Source organism: Gekko japonicus, unplaced genomic scaffold (assembly GCF_001447785.1).
Source record: "Gekko japonicus isolate JY-2015 unplaced genomic scaffold, Gekko_japonicus_V1.1 scaffold1831, whole genome shotgun sequence".
Taxonomy (NCBI): Eukaryota; Metazoa; Chordata; class Lepidosauria; order Squamata; family Gekkonidae; genus Gekko; species Gekko japonicus.
The window spans coordinates 308,504-327,950 of record NW_015177067.1 but is presented as its reverse complement, the minus strand read 5'-3'; the positions used below and the strand labels follow the sequence as shown (position 1 = coordinate 327,950).

At 48.6% G+C, this 19,447-nt stretch overlaps 1 protein-coding gene across 1 annotated transcript in view; it reads right to left on the bottom strand.

Annotated features, from left to right (window-relative positions):
• UBE2R2 (ubiquitin conjugating enzyme E2R 2) overlaps nucleotides 1-19,447 on the bottom strand; it is a 90,928-nt gene that overhangs the window by 3,675 nt on the left and 67,806 nt on the right. Inside the window, exons 3-4 of the mRNA XM_015428188.1 lie at nucleotides 5,138-5,224; nucleotides 84-181 (exon numbers count right to left, since the gene is read on the bottom strand). Of these exons, the coding sequence (XP_015283674.1) occupies nucleotides 84-181; nucleotides 5,138-5,224 (185 nt within the window). The remainder of the gene's footprint in view (nucleotides 1-83; nucleotides 182-5,137; nucleotides 5,225-19,447) is intronic.

The following is a 19,447-nucleotide window of genomic DNA, read 5'->3' as shown; positions in this document are numbered from 1 at the left end:
TCTGAGAAAACTGGAGAAACTGTGGACACAGGCAGGGAGGAGGGACCCTGGCACAGCGACGGCGGCCTTGACTAGAGTCTCACCTGACATTCTGGGTTGGGTTCCACCGTTCAGACGGGAGCTCTCCGCTCTGAGGGTCATCTACAGGTGGGTGAAGGATTGAAATACATACATCTCCGTTCTGTTGGGGAAAGGAAACCAAGAAAGATGGGAGGGGGGAAGTGTCCGGTTGTGTAAAAACACACACACGCTTCCGCTGCCCAACACGGCATCTGGAGATTCAAGTGGCCCTTGAGAACAGGGAAGGTGGCCGCCCCACCCCCACCACCTAACAAGCTCTTCTCTATACTAGACTTGAGTCCAGAAGCACCTTAGAGACTAACAAGATGGGTGTGTGTGTGTTAATTAGCTTTCGAGAGTCAAAGCTCCCTTCTGACAAAAGGCAGCGTTGACTCTAAAGCTCATACTGCCCCCCCCCCAAAAAAAACCTTGTTGATCTCTGAGGTGCTACTGAATTCGATTCTCACTCTTGTACTGCAGAACAACACAGCTACCTTCTGAAATTCTCCCATACTAAGAACATCAGAAGAGCCCTTCCGGATCAGACCAGTGGTCCACTTAGTCCAGCATCCTGTCTCATACAGTGGCCAACCAGTTCTTCTGGATGACCAAGAGCATAACTCATTTGCATATGCCACACCGCCTGACCTCACTGGAAGTGTGTCAGAAGGCAAGTGTGTCAGAAGGCAACACCCACACAGAGCTTCCCATTAGCCGTTGTCAGATCTCTTGTCCGTTAATGTATTTAAACCCTATCTAAGAACATCAGAAGAGCCTTGCAGGATCAGACCAGTGAGGGTCTGTTTAGTCCAGCATCCCGTCTCACACAGGGCCAGCCAGTTCCTCTGGAGGGCCAACGAACAAGGCAGAGAGGCCAGGGCCTTCCCCTGATAAGAGCCTCAGAAGAGCCCTGCTGGGTCAGACCAGTGAGGGTCCATCTAGTCCAGCATCCTGACTCACACAGTGGCCAACCAGTTCCTCTGGACGGCCAACAACAGGACAGGGAGGCCGAGGCCTTCCCCTGATGTTGCCTCCCGGCTCTGGGATTCAGAGGTTTAGTGCCTCTGAATGTGGAGGTTCCCTGCGGTCAACATGGCTGGGAGCCATTGACAAATTCATGGAGGATAAGTCTATCCAATCCCCTTTGAAAGCCATCTATTCCTGTGGCCATCACCCCATCCTCTGGCAAAGAATTCCACATCTTAATCACTCTCTTTGTCAAGTAGTACTAAACACCTCTGACCACTGGAGGGGCTGGGGGAGAAAGACACAAGATGGACTCAAGCCACTCCTCGCCCATTTCCAGACTTCTGGTCTGAATCTCAAGAGCCAAAGTGGTCCCCACGGCCTTTGTACACACAGTGTGTGTGTGGGGGGGTGTGACTGAAGGAGCAATGAGATGCCACTGAATCCCCAGCAGGGGGAGCCAGAGTGTTGAGGAAAAAAAGGGGGAATCTGCCATTCGGGCTTCCTTCACCTAGAAGCCTCCTAGCAAACAAAAGAGAATCTCCCCCACCCCCTTGTTCCGGGATGAGTCAGTGGGATTCCAGGGGGCAGCTAGTTCCTGGCCTCTCTGCCAGCAAGAAGGGTCCAGCAATATCAGGAAATGGGAAATAGCAGCACTGGAAGCCAGCTTCTCAGACGTGCAAAGCCAAAGGCCTCTCTGCTCTGGAGGACGGCCAGTAGAGGAGGAGGGCCTCGTTCCCTGCTCCCCCCCCCCCCCAAAGCTTTTCTGTCTTCACATTGGAGCAGGGGTGTCGAACTCATTTGTCATGAGGGCCGGATCTGACATTAATGAGACCTTGTTGGGCCGGGCCATGTGTGTCATAAAATGTAATGCCAGGTAGCAGAGATATAAACTTTATAAAGGACACATACACAAAGGGTTTTTTTTAACTTAAAATAAAAACATGCTTAAAAGAGTAGCACTCTTAAAACAGTAGCAATATTTTGTTTATTTAATGGTGTCTGATAACTGACACTTCTTGCTTTGGATTACTGCATCAAAATGTCTGTGCTGTTGCAATCTTGAGTATGTTGTTCAGGTGTGTATCTGTAAGCTGCAAACCTACGATGACGCAGCAGCAGCAGAACTGGAAGCAGCAGCAGAAGACAGCCAGTTCCACTGCGGGCCTGATAGAAGCCCTCCGGGGGCCTGATCTGGCCCCCGGGCCACATGTTTGACACCCCTGGAGGGAGCAGCAAGTCAATTTCCCTGATTTGCTCCAAGGACACAGGGCAAGGTGGCTCCCGGACATTTCCAGGGCAGCGCAATCGGTGCGCCCTTCCAGATGGCCGTAGCTGGCTTCCCTGCCTGTCAGGGCCGGGGATGGGCGATGGTGACCCTTCCAGGCCTACCCCAGGGAACCCCGGCACCCCTTTGCCTTCTGCACCTTGGCCCGGGTTTCTTTTGCAGAGAGCAACACAAGTAAGCATGGCAAGAATGCTGCACAGGAACCTTGAGGTCCAGTGAGCACACAAGGGTGTGGAAGCTGCCAACACAGCAGCTAGTAAGGCACGGGAACACCGTTCAAGCCCTCCCACGGCAACACACATGGGCAACCCGGCCCAAGAGCCATTCAGAAAGGAATGAAGAGGCTGGGCAGACATAAACTAGACGGTGAGTCTGGCTGACATTATGGGAAGCAAAAGAACACCCCGATTAGTGATGCAGGGGTTACAGTTATCAGATTAGGACCTGAGAGAGCCAGGTTAGAATCCCCACACTGCCACGGAAGCTGGCTGGGTGACCTCGGGCCAGTCACGCACACTCTCAGCCTAACCTACCTCTTGGGATTATTTCTTTGGAAAATAGTTTTAGAAGATAGCCATACTGGTCTGCAGAAGAGCCAGATTTGAGTCCAGGAGCAACTTAAGAGACCAGCAAGATTTCAGTTTTGGGCACCACACTTTAAGAAGGATGTAGACTAGCTGGAACATGTCCAGAGGATGGCAATGAAGACAGTGAAGGGTCTGAAAACCAAGTCCTATGAGGAAAGGTTGAAGGAGCCGGGTGCGATTAGCCTGGAGAGAATCCATAGGCGATATGATAGTCATCTTCAAGTATTTGAAGGGCTGTCATATAGAGGACTAGCCTGATACCCGTGTTTCGCTACGGTATTTAAGTTCCGTAAAACCAGTTATAATACTGATGATGTGAAGCCTGAAATGTAAAAATTTGTTGTAGGAATTCTAATGGAGATGACTGTAGTGTAAAAAATGAAGTGAGACATACATACTTTTCCCCCCTCTACTGAAGGACCTCTCTGTAGACTGTTGGAGCGGGCTCCTTCATGGCTTTAAGCACCCTGCAACCGCTGCTGCACCTGACAGACACCTGCCTGTTAGGTGTGGGAGGTGGGGGGAGTGTGTTGGAAGCCATCAGAGAGGCTGGGCCAGCAGCATCGCTATGGTGATCCTGCTGGGGCGACGTCCCTGATGGATTAAAGTGCCCTGGTCCTGCTCCTACACCTGACAGACACCCACCCGTCTGGTGTTGGGGGGATTATGTTTAAAGGCATCAGGGAGGCTGGGCCAGCAGCACGGCTAAGGCAGCTGCCTGTTCAGTGCACGAGGGGGAGGGGGGAGGAGTATTAGAAGCCACTGTGGAGGCAGGGCTGGCAGGATCACTAAGGTGTTACTGCTGGGGCGGGCTCCCTCATGGCTTTAAGCACCCTGCAACTGCTGCTGCACCTGACACACAACTGCCTGTCAGGTGTAGGAGGGGGGAGCATGTTTGAAGCCATAGGGAGGCTGGGCCAGCAGCTTTGCTTCACTTCACAGGCGGTTGTTGGCCACTCTTGATTTCCTCAGCTGCCATTAGCTCTCTGTATTCCTCTGTAACTGCTTTTTTTACCTCAGAACACTGAGCTCTGCAGCTGACGAATCAGAGAGTGGGGGGTGCAAGGAGGCAGCTGCCTGGAAGCTACATACGAATCAATGGAGGGAGCACTTTTTACCCCTTTTGGGGGTCGAATTTCTAAAAATCCCTTCTTAGTGAGCATTTATGCCATGGTAGTAGCGCTCTCCCCGAATTTGGTGTCTCTAGGTCCAGCGGTTTGGCCTGGGCATTGAATTTTACGGTGAGGGGAGTTTCTTTTATATATACAGATGGAGCGAAGGTGTTTTCTGTTGCTCCAGAGGGTCAGGCTAGAACCAATGCATTGAAATTAAATCAAAGGATTTTTTTGGCTAAACATCAGGAAGAACTAACTGACAGAGCGCTTCCTCAGTGGAACAGGCTTCCTCGGGAGGTGGTGGGCTCTCCTTCATACTGAATCAGTCCCTTGGTCCATCAAGGTCAGAATCGTCTTACTCTGACTGGCAGCGGCTTTCCAGGGTCTCAGGCAGGAGGTCTTTCGCGTCACCTACTACCCGGTCCTATTTAACTGGAGATGTCGGGGATTGAACCTGGGCCCTCCTGCATGCCAAGCAGAGGCTCCCCCACCGAGCCGCGGCCCCTCCCCAACATGCAGATGACACTGCCTTATACTGAATCAGACTACTGGTCCATTAGTACTGCCTGCTTGAACTGGCAGCGGCTCTCCAGTGCCTGAAGTCAAGATGCTGAGAATTGAACCTGGGACCTTCTGCATGCCAAGCAGCGGCTCTGCCACTCAGCTACAGGCCTCTTCTAGGCCTCTCCCCCAAGACCTCTCATGGTCCTGAGGCATTTTGCTTCATCCCGCATCAGATATCTCACCCCAGCCTTCATGATGCCAGAGGAAGATAACGTAAGGGTGTGCATGTTTGCAGAGTGCGGGGGTCACAACCCAATGGGAGGAACTCCAGGTCCCTGAGTCGGTCCAAACAAAAATCCAGAACCCCCAAATCATGTAACGTGCAGACAAAAAAAACCTTCAAAGTCATGGACTGAAACGTCCCTCCTCTCTGTCACCTGCCGCTTTGGTTTCATATTTTCGAAAGTTCTGGAGAACTCACAAGCGTGCACACTCACATCATTCCTGTCCGTCTTTGTGAGAGGTACACCACAGCTTCTGATCGCGGATGTAATAGCAGGCAAGTTACCTCACACTACACAAAAAGGACTGGGCACGGGGAGACACAACACTTTTACCTCGTAAATGTTGGGATGCCACATTTTGGTCAGGAACCTGAAGGTAGGTGGTGAATATGGGTAGTCCATAGGAAATTTAATATGAGCCTGAAAAAGACAGAACAAGAGACCCGGGTTAGACACAGAGGTATTTAAGCACGTGGAAGAACAAAGCCCGCTGAGGGGGGAAATCAGCACGGCTTCTGCAAACGGAAGTCCTGCCTCACCCAAGCTTAACAAGCAGGTGGATAAGAATGATTCCGTCAACATTAGATTTCTAAGAGGCTGCTGACAAGGCACCTCATCAAAGACTCCTGAATAAGCTTAGAATCAGAAATCATGGGATAATAGCAAATCCATTTATGGATTAAAAATTGGTAAAAGGACAGGAAGCAGAGATTGGCAGTAAACGGACAGCTGACTCACAATGGAGGCAAATAAACAGTGCAGTACCTATACCTGGGATCAGTATCAGGACCAGCACTATTTAATTTGTTCATGTATAATCTGGAATTCGGGATGAGCGAGACAGAAATATAAAGTTTCTGGAAATTCTGACGCCATGAATAACTGTCCCCACTCCCCTGCCCCATTTTCCCCAGAAGAAAACACAAAATGTATGGAATACAGTTAGTTTCATATAAATGCTGACTTTAGTTTGCTGGTTCATTAAGTAGCACAATTTCTAACTTATTACCATATAAAACTTTTCTAATTAACATGTTTATGTGCTTCAAAAGGGCTACACTACATTGGACAGGCCGCACCCTGGAGTCTTGTGTGCAGTTCTGGAGGCCTCGCTTAAGAAAGGACGTGGACAGGATGGAGCTGGTGCAGAGGAGAGCGACGAGGATGATGGGGGAGGCCTGGAGACCAAGAAGCCCTAAGAGGAAAGGCGGAGGGACTTGGGAAGGTTGAGGGGGGGGGGACAGGGTTAAGGAGAGGTTGAAGAGGAGGTTGAGGGGGGGGGGACAGGGTTGCTCTAAGTTTTTGAAGGGCTGTCCATTAGAGGCAGGGATCTGTTTCTGTTGGGAGCAGAGGAGAGGGAGAGGACTCACAATAATGGGTTTAAATTAAGGGCGGGAAGGTACCGGCTGGATATTAGGAAAAACTTTTTGACAGTCGGGAGTTGTGCAAGAGTAGAAAGGGCTGCCTCGGGAGGTGGTGGGCTCCCCCTCCCTGGCAGTCTTGAAGCAGCGGCTGGACAGACACTTGTCAGGGATGCTCTAGGCTGATCCTGCATTGAGCAGGGGGTTGGACTAGATGGCCTCTTGGGACCCCTCAAACTCTGTGATTCTATGATTCTATAAATCATTTTGTAAGGTAAGGTAATAGAAACTGCCTCATACAATCACAACAGATAAGACTGCCCACATATTTGGATATGTTAGATTTTATAACAGTGAAAAAAATACTAAACTCTAATCTTCAACCGCTATAAAAAATTAGATTTAGATAAGTGGAAACCTGCAAGGATTTGCTGGGGGGGGGGGAAATCTCCTTTTCCCACCCCCCACTATTTCCTCCTTTCCTCCCTAAAAGCCCCCATAGCCCCTGGCCCCTGCTTCCTTCTCTCCTTCCTACCCAACAGCCAACCTACCTCTATCTGCCCCTTTGTCTTCCCCTCCCTGGCAGCCTCTTCCTAGGAAAACTATGCTCAGCTGTGTGGTGCCTGGCTGCTAGGCTGAGCCCACCTGCAGGGTAAAGAATCCTCAAGGACTTTGGGGGGGACATAACTTCCCCCTGTATTCCCCTCCCCACATAAATCCCCCTTTCCCTCCTCCTGGTCACCCTCGATCTGCTCAACTTCCCCTGCCTCATGCCCTCATTCTCAGTCAGTCACCAACCTTCCTCTATCTGCCTCCCACCTTAAGCTATATTTATTTGTTCATTATACCCCACCTTTCTCCGCAGTGGGGACCAAAGCAGCTTACATCATTCTCCTTTTTATCCTCACAAGAACCCTGTGAGGTAGGTTAGTATGAAAGTATGTGACTGACCCAATATGACCTAGTGAGCTTCCATGACAGACTGGGGATTTAGACCCAGGTCTCTCAGACCCTAGCACGAAGCTCTAACTGCTATGCCACGCTGGCTTTCAGAGGGTGGCTCCTGTTGAAGAAGAGCAAGCTACCAGGCCTCGGCGAGTCAGGTAGTCTGGTAGTTGTTGCCACGGCTGAGCCAATGAGTCCCCCCCCACAAAGTCCAAAAGAGCTCAGGAAAGGTGGTGTCCCCCCCCCTTCTACTGTTACAAACCAACCTAGAAGGCATTGGTTGCCTAGCAACAGCCACTGAAGGCGTCTGTTTCTTAAAGCTACAGGTGCTTCTTTTATCATTTGGGGATTTGTTTTAACCGCTCAATGTATTTGTTAGATTTCAGGTTTTTCTGCAAACCTGGGGCATTTTTCAGATTTACAGAAAGACTTGCATTGTCCATTCAGAGCTCCAGTCACTCAGATTCACTATTCGTATACAGATAAGTAGGAACCCACAAGGACTTGCAGGAGGCATCTCACTTCGCCCTCTCCTACTATTTCCTCTTTCACTCCCTTTCCTGAAAGCCCCCATAGCCTCTCCCCTTTTCCTGCTTCCTTCTCTCCTTCTAGGTTTGCCAGTCTTCAGCTGGGGGCTGGAGATCTCCTGGAATCACAAGAGCTCTCCCAGTTACAGTGATCAGTTCCCCTTATGGCTGCCAGATCGAGGTTGGGGAACCCTTGGAGATTTGGAGGCACAGCCTTGGGAGGGTGAGGTTTGGGGAGGGACGCAACCTCAGCAGGTTATAATGCCAAAGTAGACATTTTCTCCAGGGGAACTGATCTCTGTATTCTGGAAAACGTAATTCTGGGTGATTGCCAGCCCCCACCTGGAGGTTGGCAACCCTAGTTCTCCTGGAGGAAATAGCTGCTTCACAGGGTGGAGTCTATGGCATTATGACCTCACTGAGGTCCCTCCCCTCCTCAAGCTCCTCCCGCCTAAATTTCTAGGAATTTCCTAACCTCTTTTCCTCCTGGCAATCCCCGTACCCTCTCCCTGCCTTCATTCGTTCCTTCCCAGCCATTCAACAACCCACCTTTTATCTGCCTCCCATCTTCGGCTATATTTATTCTTTATTTAATTCGTTTATAACCCCCATACTCCACAGTGGGGGACTAAAACTGCTTCCATTATTTCCTTCTCCTCCTTTTTATCCACACAACAACCCTGTGAGGTAGGTTAGGCTGAAATTATGTGGCTGGTCCAAAATCACCCAGCAAGATGGGGATTTGAACCTACTCTGAAGCTCTAACAAAACTGGCAAGTAGCAGGCAGCCAAATCCAGCTCAGTCATGCAAGCTGGGTGGTATCAAGTCACCCAGATGTTGCTTCCAGGCCTAGGGTTGCCAACCTCCAGGAGGGCACCTAGAAATATCCCAGAATGACTACTCAACTCCAGACAACAGAGATCTGTCCCCATGGAGAAAATGACTACTTTGAAGGGTGGACTCTATGGCATTATATTTGGCTGAGGCCTCTCCCCTTCGCAAATCCTGCCCTCCCCAGACTCTTCCTCAAAATGCAGATCACTACTTTGGGGTTAGGAAGCAATTTTCTCCAGGCCAGTTTGGCCAAGGATCCTGGAGGTTGGTGTTTGTTTTTGTCATTTTCTGGTCATGGAGCAGGGGGTCACTGGGTGTGTGTGGGGGAGGTATTTGTGAATTTCCTGCATTGTGCAGGGGGTTGGACTAGATGACCCTGGGGATCCCTTCCAGCTCCATGTTTCTATGAAAATCTCCAGGAATTTTCCAACCTGGAGCCAGCAACCATGGCCAGGACTGGCCCCAATGAGCCCTTCCTCAAAGGACAAAATAGGTTTTGGAAAGGTCCCTGCCTCCTCCCCCTGCCTTTTACTCAGAGAAAGCCAGCTTGGAATACTGTGGTTGCCTAGCAACAGCCACTGAGGGAATCTCTTGCTTAAAGCTATAGGTGCTCCTTTTACCATTTTTTTTTAAGATTTCACATTTTTCTGCAAACCTAGGGCCCTTTTCAGGTTTGTAGAAAGATCTGTCTTGCCCATCCACAGGTACAGTCACCTGATTTAAGCATCCAAAGATACCCTGACTTTGCTATTATAAGTTGAAGGTGGAGTGGAAACTGGTGGAGGGAACATTAACAGTACTGGCAGAAATCAATGAAGACTTGGAACGACTACTAATGAAGGTGAAGGCAGAAGGTGCCCAAGACGGATTACAGGTGAACATCAAGAAGACAAAAGTAATGACTACTGGGAAATTGTTGTTGTTGTTCAGTCGCACAGTCGAGTCCGACTCTTCGCGACCCTATGGACCAGATCACGCCAGGCCCTCCTGTCTCCCGCCGTCCTCTGAAGTTGGCTCAATTTCATGTTCGTTGCGTCGATGACACTGTCCAACCATCTCATCCTTTGCCGTCCCCGTCTTCTTTGACCTTCAGTCTTTCCCAGCATCAGGGTCTTCTCCAGTGAGTGCTCCCTTCTCATTTGGTGGCCAAAGTATTTGAGCTTCAGTTTCATTATCTGGCCTTCCAGGGAACAGTCAGGGTTGATTTCTTTTAGGATTGACTGATTTGTTCTTCTTGCAGTCCAAGGGACTCTCAAGAGTCTTCTCCAGCACCATAGTTCAAAAGAATCTATTCTTCGGCGCTCGGCCTTCCTTATAGTCCAACTCTCGCAGCCATACATGACTACTGGGAATACCATTGCTTTGACCATACGGACTTTTGTTGGCAGGGAGATGTCTCTACTTTTTATCATGCTGTTTAGGTTCGCCATCGCTTTCCTCCCAAGGAGCAGGCGTCTTTTAATTTCATGGCTGCTGTCACAGTCTGCGGGGATCTGGGATCCCAGGAACGTGAAGTCTGTCACCACTTTTTTCTCCAGGAAATTTCTTTTTTCTTGGGAAATTACACAACCAAAAACTGACGATGAAGAAATTGAAACTGTTCAAGACTTTCTACCCCTTCGCTCCATCATCAACCAAAAGGGAGACCGCAACCAAGAATTGAGACTGGGGACGGCAGATTCTTAAGTGTAAGGTTGTGTTGATGGTGACCAAGATCAAGATAACTCATGCCATAGTATTCCCCTTTACTATATATGGGTGTGAACGATGGACAGTGAAGAAAACTGATAGGAGGAGAGATTTACAGATAACCATGGACTGCCAGAAAGACCAATAAGTGAGTTCTAGATCAAATGAAGCCAAAACTCTGCCTACAAGCTAAAATGACCAGACTGAGGCTATTGTATTTTGTCACATTATGAAAAGACAAGAGTCACTGGCAAAGACAATCATGCTAGGAAAAGTTGAAGGCAACAGGAGAAGAGGAAACCTGGACAGCCCTCGGTTTGGAGACCCGAGCAAGACTGTTAATGCCCCGAAGCTTTGGAGGTCAACGGTTCAGAGAGTCACCATAATTAAGAAGTGACTTGACAGCAGTATTCACTTTTAAGTAATAAAAACATTTTCAAGACTATATCTACACTAGACATGGGAATTATCACTGCATAATGTAGGTTGTCATACATTTTTTTCATGTTATACATTTCAAACAAAACCATTTCACTTATCTAATCCCTAAAGGGGGAAAAATATTTCACAGGCATTTGTCACTCTTCCAGCATTTCCCTATTTTTCTACGGGGCGAGGGAAAAACTAGAAAAGGTCCTCAGATAAAGGCTTTCTGTAATTTTTCAGTCCCCACCCCTTTTCTGGGCCTTCACATCTCTAGCAGTAGACATTCAATAAATTTGTGCCAGAGTCAGATCAGTTGCCTCTTTCATGCTTCACGAAACCTCTTTGTAGAAAGGAGAAAGAGTCACATTATTTTATACACACACACACACACACACACACACACACACACACTCTAAAGACATAGTAGTAGGCTTTCAAGAATCCAAGACACTATTAGATAAGATTTGGCTATCAACAAATGACAAAATGGTACAAAAACTTTACAAACTCTTACTAGAAGATTATATGCGAGATGAAGCTGTAAATCAGGTAATGGTGACTTGGATGAAAGATATAGGCCACCCTATTGATATAGATAAATGGGCAGAGACATGGAGAGCGACTAAATTTATGAAAGCTACTAGTTACAAAGAAAACATTTATAAAGTGTTTCACCGTTGGTACTGGTCGCCGGATAGATTAGCAAAATGCAATCTCTAAGGACCGTTGGAAATGTAAAACAAACGTCGAAACATTCTTTCATATGTGGTGGCGGTGTGGTAGAGTACAGAAATATTGGATGATGATACAGAAATTAATATCAGATATCTTGAACATTAACTTGGAATTGTCTCCAGAGGCAGCCCTATTAAAAATGATCCCGGATAGCTATGAGATAAAAGATAAATACTTAATGATATATGTTTTAACATCTGCCAGGATATTGTTAGCCAAATACTGGAAACAAAACGAACTACCCACTAGTTGTTCAGTCGCATAGTCGAGTACGACTCTTCGCGACCCCATGGACCAGCTCCCGCCAGGCCCGCCACTAGAGAGGAAGTAATTTGTAAAGTATTGGAGATAGCAGAAATGGATAGATTAAGCTTGATATTACAAGGAAAAGATGATGGTATTTTTTTGGTAAGATGGGCTTGTCTATATAAATGGTTAGATAGGATAGAGAAAGTACAGACTCAAAAATGTAAAGAAACTGTATGTTTGGAATGTTAATAACGTGTACAAAACTGATAAACTTTCAAAAATTATTTATATATTGCTTTTCAGAAAACAGCAATAACTCAGTTTCTACAAACACTCTTTAGGGAAGAAAACAAGGTAATTAAAACTGCCACACCTACAACGACACAAATCGGACACAGAAACTACTGTTATCAGAGCCAACTACTGCTGTGCTGAATCAGAGCTATAGTCCAGAATCCTATTTCACATAGCAGCCAATGTGTCCAGAGCACGGGAGGTGGTAGTTCCGCTCTATTCTGCTATGGTCAGGCCTCACCTGGAGTACTGTGTCCAGTTTTGGGCACCACATTTTAGGAAGGATGTTGACAAGTTCCAGCATATCCAGAAGAGGGCAACCAGGAGGGTGAGAGGGTTGGAGTCCAAGTCTTATGAGACAGGCTGAAAGAGTTGGGTATGTTTAGCCTGGGAAAGCCCTACAACATACCCGAAAGACAGCCCTCCAGCCTCCACTTGAAAACGTGCAGCAATAGAAGGAGGCTTTGATCTCCATCCCCTGCTGTTACAGCCTTTAACCGTGAGGAAAACTGGAATATAGATATTTTAATAAATGTAGGCTTTCCAATGGCATCATAGAATGTTAGAGTTGGAAGGGATCTTGCAGGTCATCTAGTCCAACCCCCTGCACTCTCAGGAGCATAGCCAAAAGATAGCCCTACATACCTACAACATACCCGAAAGATGGTCGTCCAGCCTCCGCTTGAAGACATCCAGCGAAGGAGCCTCCACCACCTCCCAAGGCAGTCTGTTCCACTGCTCAACCACTCTTACAGTTAGGAAGTTTCTCCTGATATAGAGCCGGTAACGACTCCCTTGTAATTTCCACCCATTAGATCTAGTCTTGCAATCCGGAGCAAGAGAGAATAGATCTGCTCCATCGTCTACATGACAGCCCTTCAAATACTTGAAGACTGCAGTAATGTCCCCTATAAGCCTTCTCTATCTTTTGGCTATGCTCCTGCAGAGTGCAGGGGGTTGGACTAGATGACCTGTAAGGTCCCTTCCAACTCTTAACATTCTATGATTCTAAGCCGCAAACCAGCTGGAAAGCCTACAGTTCAGCTCAGCTCTGGGGGCAAAGCCACCAAAGTGTTTCCAGGTTGTCTTGCTAAAACCAAGCCGCCAAGCTAACAAGCTGCACCCTGGATGAAGGCAGAGAGGCCGTTTCGTTCTTGGAGGGTAGCTCAGCTTCCCCACAGCCCCCCCCCCCCCCCCCCCCGCCAGCGGCACTCCAGGCAAAATGGGTCAAGGGGTACGCTTGGGCTGAAACGGAACAAGGCCCAGTGCTGTTGTCAGGAAACCCACACAGGCTCGTTCCAGTAAGGCAGTTTACCGTCTCTGCATGTCAGGAGCTGTTTAGCGAAGAGCTGGCAGCAACAACCAGAGGAGGGACTGGAAGCTCAGCTTCCCTATAGGGGGTGGTGGCTCAGCTCGCCGTGGAGCTGTTTACGGCGGAGAAGTGGGGACAGAGAGCGCAGCCCCTCCCTTGGCAATAGGCTGGCAGCCCACGCTCCAAAGCTACGTGGTTCCTCCTCCTGGCCAGGAAGGTTTTTATTCGCACTGCTTTGTCAGCACAGGCTACGCCGTGCCTGCGTTGCCGTAGCTGCCAAGAGAGAAAAGGGGATTAGCCCAGCAATATGCCACAGCTAAAAAGGGGGGGGCGCAATTCTTTGAGGCACGGCAGGACTTTGGAACAGCTTCACTGGCTGTATGTACACACGCCGAAGAGAACAGACCGTCGACGTGGTTCACGCAGGAACATGCAGATAAAATAATGCAGGGGGGGAGAGATTTAAAGGGCTGGAGCCAACTATGAGATTTGTGCTACGCTGATCGGTGCAGAAGGAGATGAAAAGATTGGATTTCTACCCCACCCTTCAATACCTGAAGGAGTCTTGGAGCGGCTTATAATCTCCTTTCCCTTCCCCTCCCCACAACAGACACCCTGTGAGGTAGGTGGGGCTGAGAGAGCTCACTCGAGGACTGCCCTTGAAAGAACAGCTCTGAAAGAACTTGTAACTGACCCAAGGTCACCCAGCAGCTGCACGTGGAAGAGTGGGAAATCAAACTCTGTTCTCCCAGATTAGAGTCTGGCTCTTAACCACTACACCAAACTGGTAGAGGCTCATGGACAGATCGGGGACACCCCCTGCTCCTCCACGGATGTTACCATGTACCCCTTTGCCCACTCCGCTTGGGGGGCTCACCACAAGAGGTGGGAGTGCAGCAGCAGCAAAAGGACAAACGGGTGCTAAAGATCTGCCTGCATGGCCTTAATTTCGCACAAAAAAGGAAGCCACCACAGACTACGAAGCTCTGTGGGTGTCATATAGCCTTGCTTTGTTCCCTTGTAAGAACAGCAGTTAGAGTGCTGGACGAGGATTCGAAAGACCTGGGTTCAAATCCCTACTTTGTCTTGAAGCTTCCTGGGCATCCTCAGGATAGTTACTCGCTTCCCTTCACATACCTCGAAAGGATGTTACGAGGATAAAGCAGGGAAGAAAGAACCATGTAGGCCATCCCGAGCTCCTTAGAGGAGAGGTGTCAAACTCATTTGTTACGAGGGATGAATCTGACATAAATGTCGCTTTGTTGGGCCGGGGCCGTGTGTGCCATAAAACGTCATGTCAGGTACTGGAGATAGAAACTTTATAAAGGACACCAGCAAACCTAATTAACAATATAGTTTTTAACTCAAAATACAAACAAAAGCAATTGATTCCTAACAGTTAAAGCAATTGATTTACTAGGGAACCCACCAACCCCCCCCCCACACCCAATAATATCTCACCATAATGCAAGAAGAAGAAGAAATTGGATTTATACCCTGTCCTTCACTACCCAAGGGAGTCTCAGAGCGGCTTGCAAACTCTTTTACCTTCCCCTCCCCACAACAGACACCGTGTGAGGTAGGTGGGGCTGAGAGAGCTCTTCACAGAGACTGCTCTTTTTCAAGAACAGCTGTTCCAGAACTATGGCATTCCCCAAGGTCATCCAGCAGCTGCAAGTGGGGAATCAAACCCGGTTCTCCCAGATTAGAGTCCGCGCACTTAACCACTACACCAAAAAGACTAAGTTTCTTCCAAGGGATACTGTAAAAGGGGGAGTACCTTACATTTCCATACATACGGGTTGCTTGAGGACCAGGTAAGAGCCCTGAATGAGCCAGTCCTGGCCCCCTGCCTTATGTTTGACAACCCTAAGACAACCCTAAGAGGATGTGTGCGATTCAAAACGTGCTAAATAAAACCAATCTTTAGAGACAGACAGTCTGAGACAGCAGATACTCTGTCTGACAAGGCCTGGGGTAATCCAGGTTCAGATCTCTGCTTAGTCAGAAAGCTAAGCAGAGTGACTCCAGATCAAACACTTCCTGCTTAACCTACCTCACAAGGCGGTTATGAGGATAAAAAGAAGCCGCAAAAGAAGACAAAGAAGAAGAGGAGGAGGAGGAGATTGGATTTATACCCTGCCCTTCACTCAGAGTCTCAGAGCGGCTTACAAACTCCTTTCCCTTCCTCTTCCCACAACAGACACCCTGTGAGGTAGGTGGGGCTGAGAGAGCTCTTTCCAGAGCTGCCCTTGAGAGAACAGCTCTGAGAGAACTTGTGACTGAACCAAGGTCACCCCAGCAGCTGCAGGTGGAGGAGTGGGGAATCAAACCCGGTCCTCCCAGATTAGAGTCCGTGCACTTCACCACTACACCAAACTGGCTTCTTGGAAGAGGGCAGGATAAAATGAAAGAGACAGGTGTATTTAACTAACTCCTCTGTACCGGAAACTAAACAGAAAAATCAGTTCGATGCTAGGCCAGAAGTTCCAGTCAGGACCGTATTGTGACAGCGCACCCCAGCGCTGCCATTACAGCTGGCTGCAGCCTCTCATATTGCCTCGGGACTCTTAAAGGAGCAGGCAGGAGCCTCAGCTGTTAGGGCGAGTCTTTGCGTCTCGAAAAAAGGTGGGCTGAATTTCCCGTCACAAACACTCATCACAAATTTCCCGTCACGAACACTCAGCCATCCAGCTACCCGGCACAAACCAAGACTACAGCCATGCAAGAGCTGCCAGCCCTCCACTTGCGCCCCTCTTTTCAGAGGAAACAAGGCCCATCCGAGCCTTATCAAGCCAATCTCTTGAAGCGGCTTGTTACGTAACAGAAGACAGACAGACAGTGTGCAGATGGGAGCACTGCTTTCAACCCGAGACAAGCATGCACCGGTGCTGAAGACATGACCAAGCAGCTCCGCCTATGGGACCACCGCACCTGAGAAATATCAATAGGGACAGACTTCCCAGGATGTGGCAAGAACAAAAGGAACAATGCAAACGGGAATATACTAAGGCTATATATATTATTAACAGGGTCGACTCTCATATTACGCATACACAAAGGCCTGTACAGGCGGAGGCAGAACGGCACCCCAGGCTTGCCCTGTACCAACGTGTACCGATCCCTCCCCACAGCCCAAGACGGGCAGGCGCATACGCTTGAGAACTTGGCCACTGCCAGACTTAACACACAAGCGCAAATCCGTGCATGAAGACTGAGGCTGCACACTGACACCCCGCTAAGATGTCCTTATTGTGACCATTCACAACTGAGGGTGCCAGCGCAGAGATGGGAAAGACTGAAGATTTTGGAGGTGAAGCCTGAGGGGGGCAGAATTTGGGGAAAGGGGGGACTTCAGTTGGGCATAACGCCACAGAATCCATGTTCCAAAGCAGCCATTTTCTCCAGGTGAATCGATCTCTGCCACCTGGAGACCAGTTGTGTCCCAGGAGATCTCCAGCCACCAACTGGAGGCTGGCAACCCTGATCACCATCACAGCTTCTTTCAAGAGGAAGGAGGAGGAGATTGGATTTATACCCCTCCCTTCACTACCCAAGGGAGTCTCAGAGCGGCTTACAATCTCCTTTCCCTTCCCCACATCAGACACCTTTAAGAACATAAGAGATAAGCCAGTGTTGGATCAGGACAATGGCCCATCCAGTCCAACACTCTGTGTCACACAGTGGCCAAAAATACCAGATGCCATCAGGAGGTCCAGCAGTGGGGCCAGGACACCAGAAGCCCCTCCCACTGTTGCCCCCACCCCCCAAAGTACCTAGAATACAGAGCATCACTTGCCCCCAGACTGAGAGTTCCTATCTATACCTTGTGGCTAAGAGCCACTGATGGACCTCTGCTAACAAACAAACTAACAAAGTTAATTTGTTGGGGGTTTTTTGCTTCAGACCAACATAGCTACCCACCTCAATCTGTCTTCATAAAAGCTACTGGTGTTCTGGAACAGTCATGCTCATATCTGAGCACACAGCCCACCTCGATCAATCTGAGCACGTTCGGGGAGGGTGGTATATACATCTAATAAAATAAATAAATAACCTGTTATCACTCAACTGCCACACCTCTGGCTTCCTGCAAGTGAAGGACCAAGGCCGATTCAGAGATCCAAACCGAAAACCAAGCTTCCAAGCAGAAATATGTAATCGAACGATTATGCAAGAACTCGTCCAGATTAATGAATGCATTTCACTTTTGCACTGGAACCATGTTCCACTCAACACTTTGTTAACATTTTTTTAAAAATGTTATATAAATTTTATTAATTTTCCAACACAAATACAAAAAAGAATAAAGAATAAAGCAGAACACAGTTCGAAGATAAACGACATAACCTACAAATAAAAGTTAGCAAGAAATATAAAATCTTATATTGATACAGAAATCAAAAATTATAGAGTATCACATGGTGTAAACATTTTGAGGGAGATCTCAGTTCTAGAATTCCAACTCCCTTAATATGGACAAGGAGGATTCCAGTCAAAGGACCAGAGTAGAGAGGTATTCAGTGTCCCCCTTGAGACATGCACACACACCCCAATCCTTCCTTCCAGGGAGACAGATCAAGATGGGTAGCCGTGTTTGTCTGTAGCAGCAGAAAAGAACAAGGGTCCAGCAGCACCTTAAAGATGAACAAAATTTGTGGCAGGGGAGGAGCTTTCGTGAGAGACAGGAGACATCTTCTCAAAAACAATAGCTGAAGAAGTGAGCAGTGACTCACGAAAGCTCAGATCCTGCCAAAAATTTTGTTTGTCTTTAAGGTGCTGCTGGACTCTTGGTCTTTCCTTCCTCCCAAGGGAGGGAATTTCAGTATCGATTTGCTGGTCAGAGCTCTAGAATACCCCAAAGCACCTTCTGCAGACGACCCATCTGTGCCACTGGAGGGGCCATGAAGCAGACACCGACTTTGTGTTTGTGTCCTTTATAAAGTTTATACTGTGTTTTCCCGAAAATAAGACACTGTCTTATATTTATTTTTTCTCAAGAAGACACACTAGGGCTTATACCACAAATGCATAGAAATCCTGCTAGGGCTTATTTTTGGGATAGGTCTTATTTTCGGGAAAAACAGGGTATCTCCCCTACCTGGCATTACATTTTATGACACACATGGCCCGGGCCCAACAAAAGGTCTCATTTATGTCAGATCCGGCCCTCATAACAAATGAGTTCGACACCCCTGGGTTAGAGTGTCCGTGATCTAGGAGACGTAGATTGGAGTCCCACCTCTGCCATGGAAGGCTGCTGGCTGGCCACGGGCTGGTCACGTATTCTCAGTCTAACCTCCTTCACAGGGCTGTTGTGAGAATAAAATGGGAGGAGAGGGAGAACAGTGGAGCATGTCATAAATCTAATTCTGGCTAGTTAGCAGAAAAGGGATGGCTGCTTCTGCTTCCTCCGATCTCGCTGTGGCTGTCTGGGGAGGAAGCAGGACTGCTCATTCAGTATTCAGCCTTTCATTCAAATATTGCAAGCACAGCGAATGATGGAAGTTGGTGAGCGGACCGATCGGGCGGACCTCTGGCAGATGAGTTCCTCATTGTCTCCAGCATGAACAACAGTGCGCAATCTGAGCACCGCTGGCTACCCCTTTCTGCCGGGGTGAATGACAGAACTTCTTATGAAGTAAATAGCGATCCATCTGAAGACAGGAGAACACACAGGAATACCAAAACTGGGAGCCCAAGCAAAAAGTGCATAACGGAGCAAAGATGGCGGAGCTCAGTCCCAGAAACGCCCCCCCCCCGGCAATCCTAAGGCATGGCACCACTGAACTGGCACTGGGGGACCCTGGATGTGCCAGGGTTGGCTGGTTCAGAGAGCACAAAAATAGAAACATGATATACGATCTCCTCTCATGCACGCACACACACACACACACACAGGAGGAGTTTGTGGGCAGGAGCAACCACCGATCTCCCACGTGGCTCATCTGATGTTGCTAAAGGCGGCCACTTTTGCCAACCTCTGGCAAAGAAATGACTCACAGCTCTGAGGAATGTTATACCGCCACCCCCCCCCTCACTCCCCTGAATCAGAGCAATAAGCAAGATCTGGGGTGCACTGAATGCAACTGATGCGGGGAAGGCAAGGCCTCCTCTCCTCGCCCGATGCCTGCTTCTAGCCAAATCCTGCAGGGGCAGGGGCAACTCGGAATTGACAGGGCTATTGTTAGAAGCAGAAGCATTCATACATTTGCAGCCCCAACACCACCCCCGGGGTGACGATCTAGGCTGGGCTCAAGTGAGAGCTGG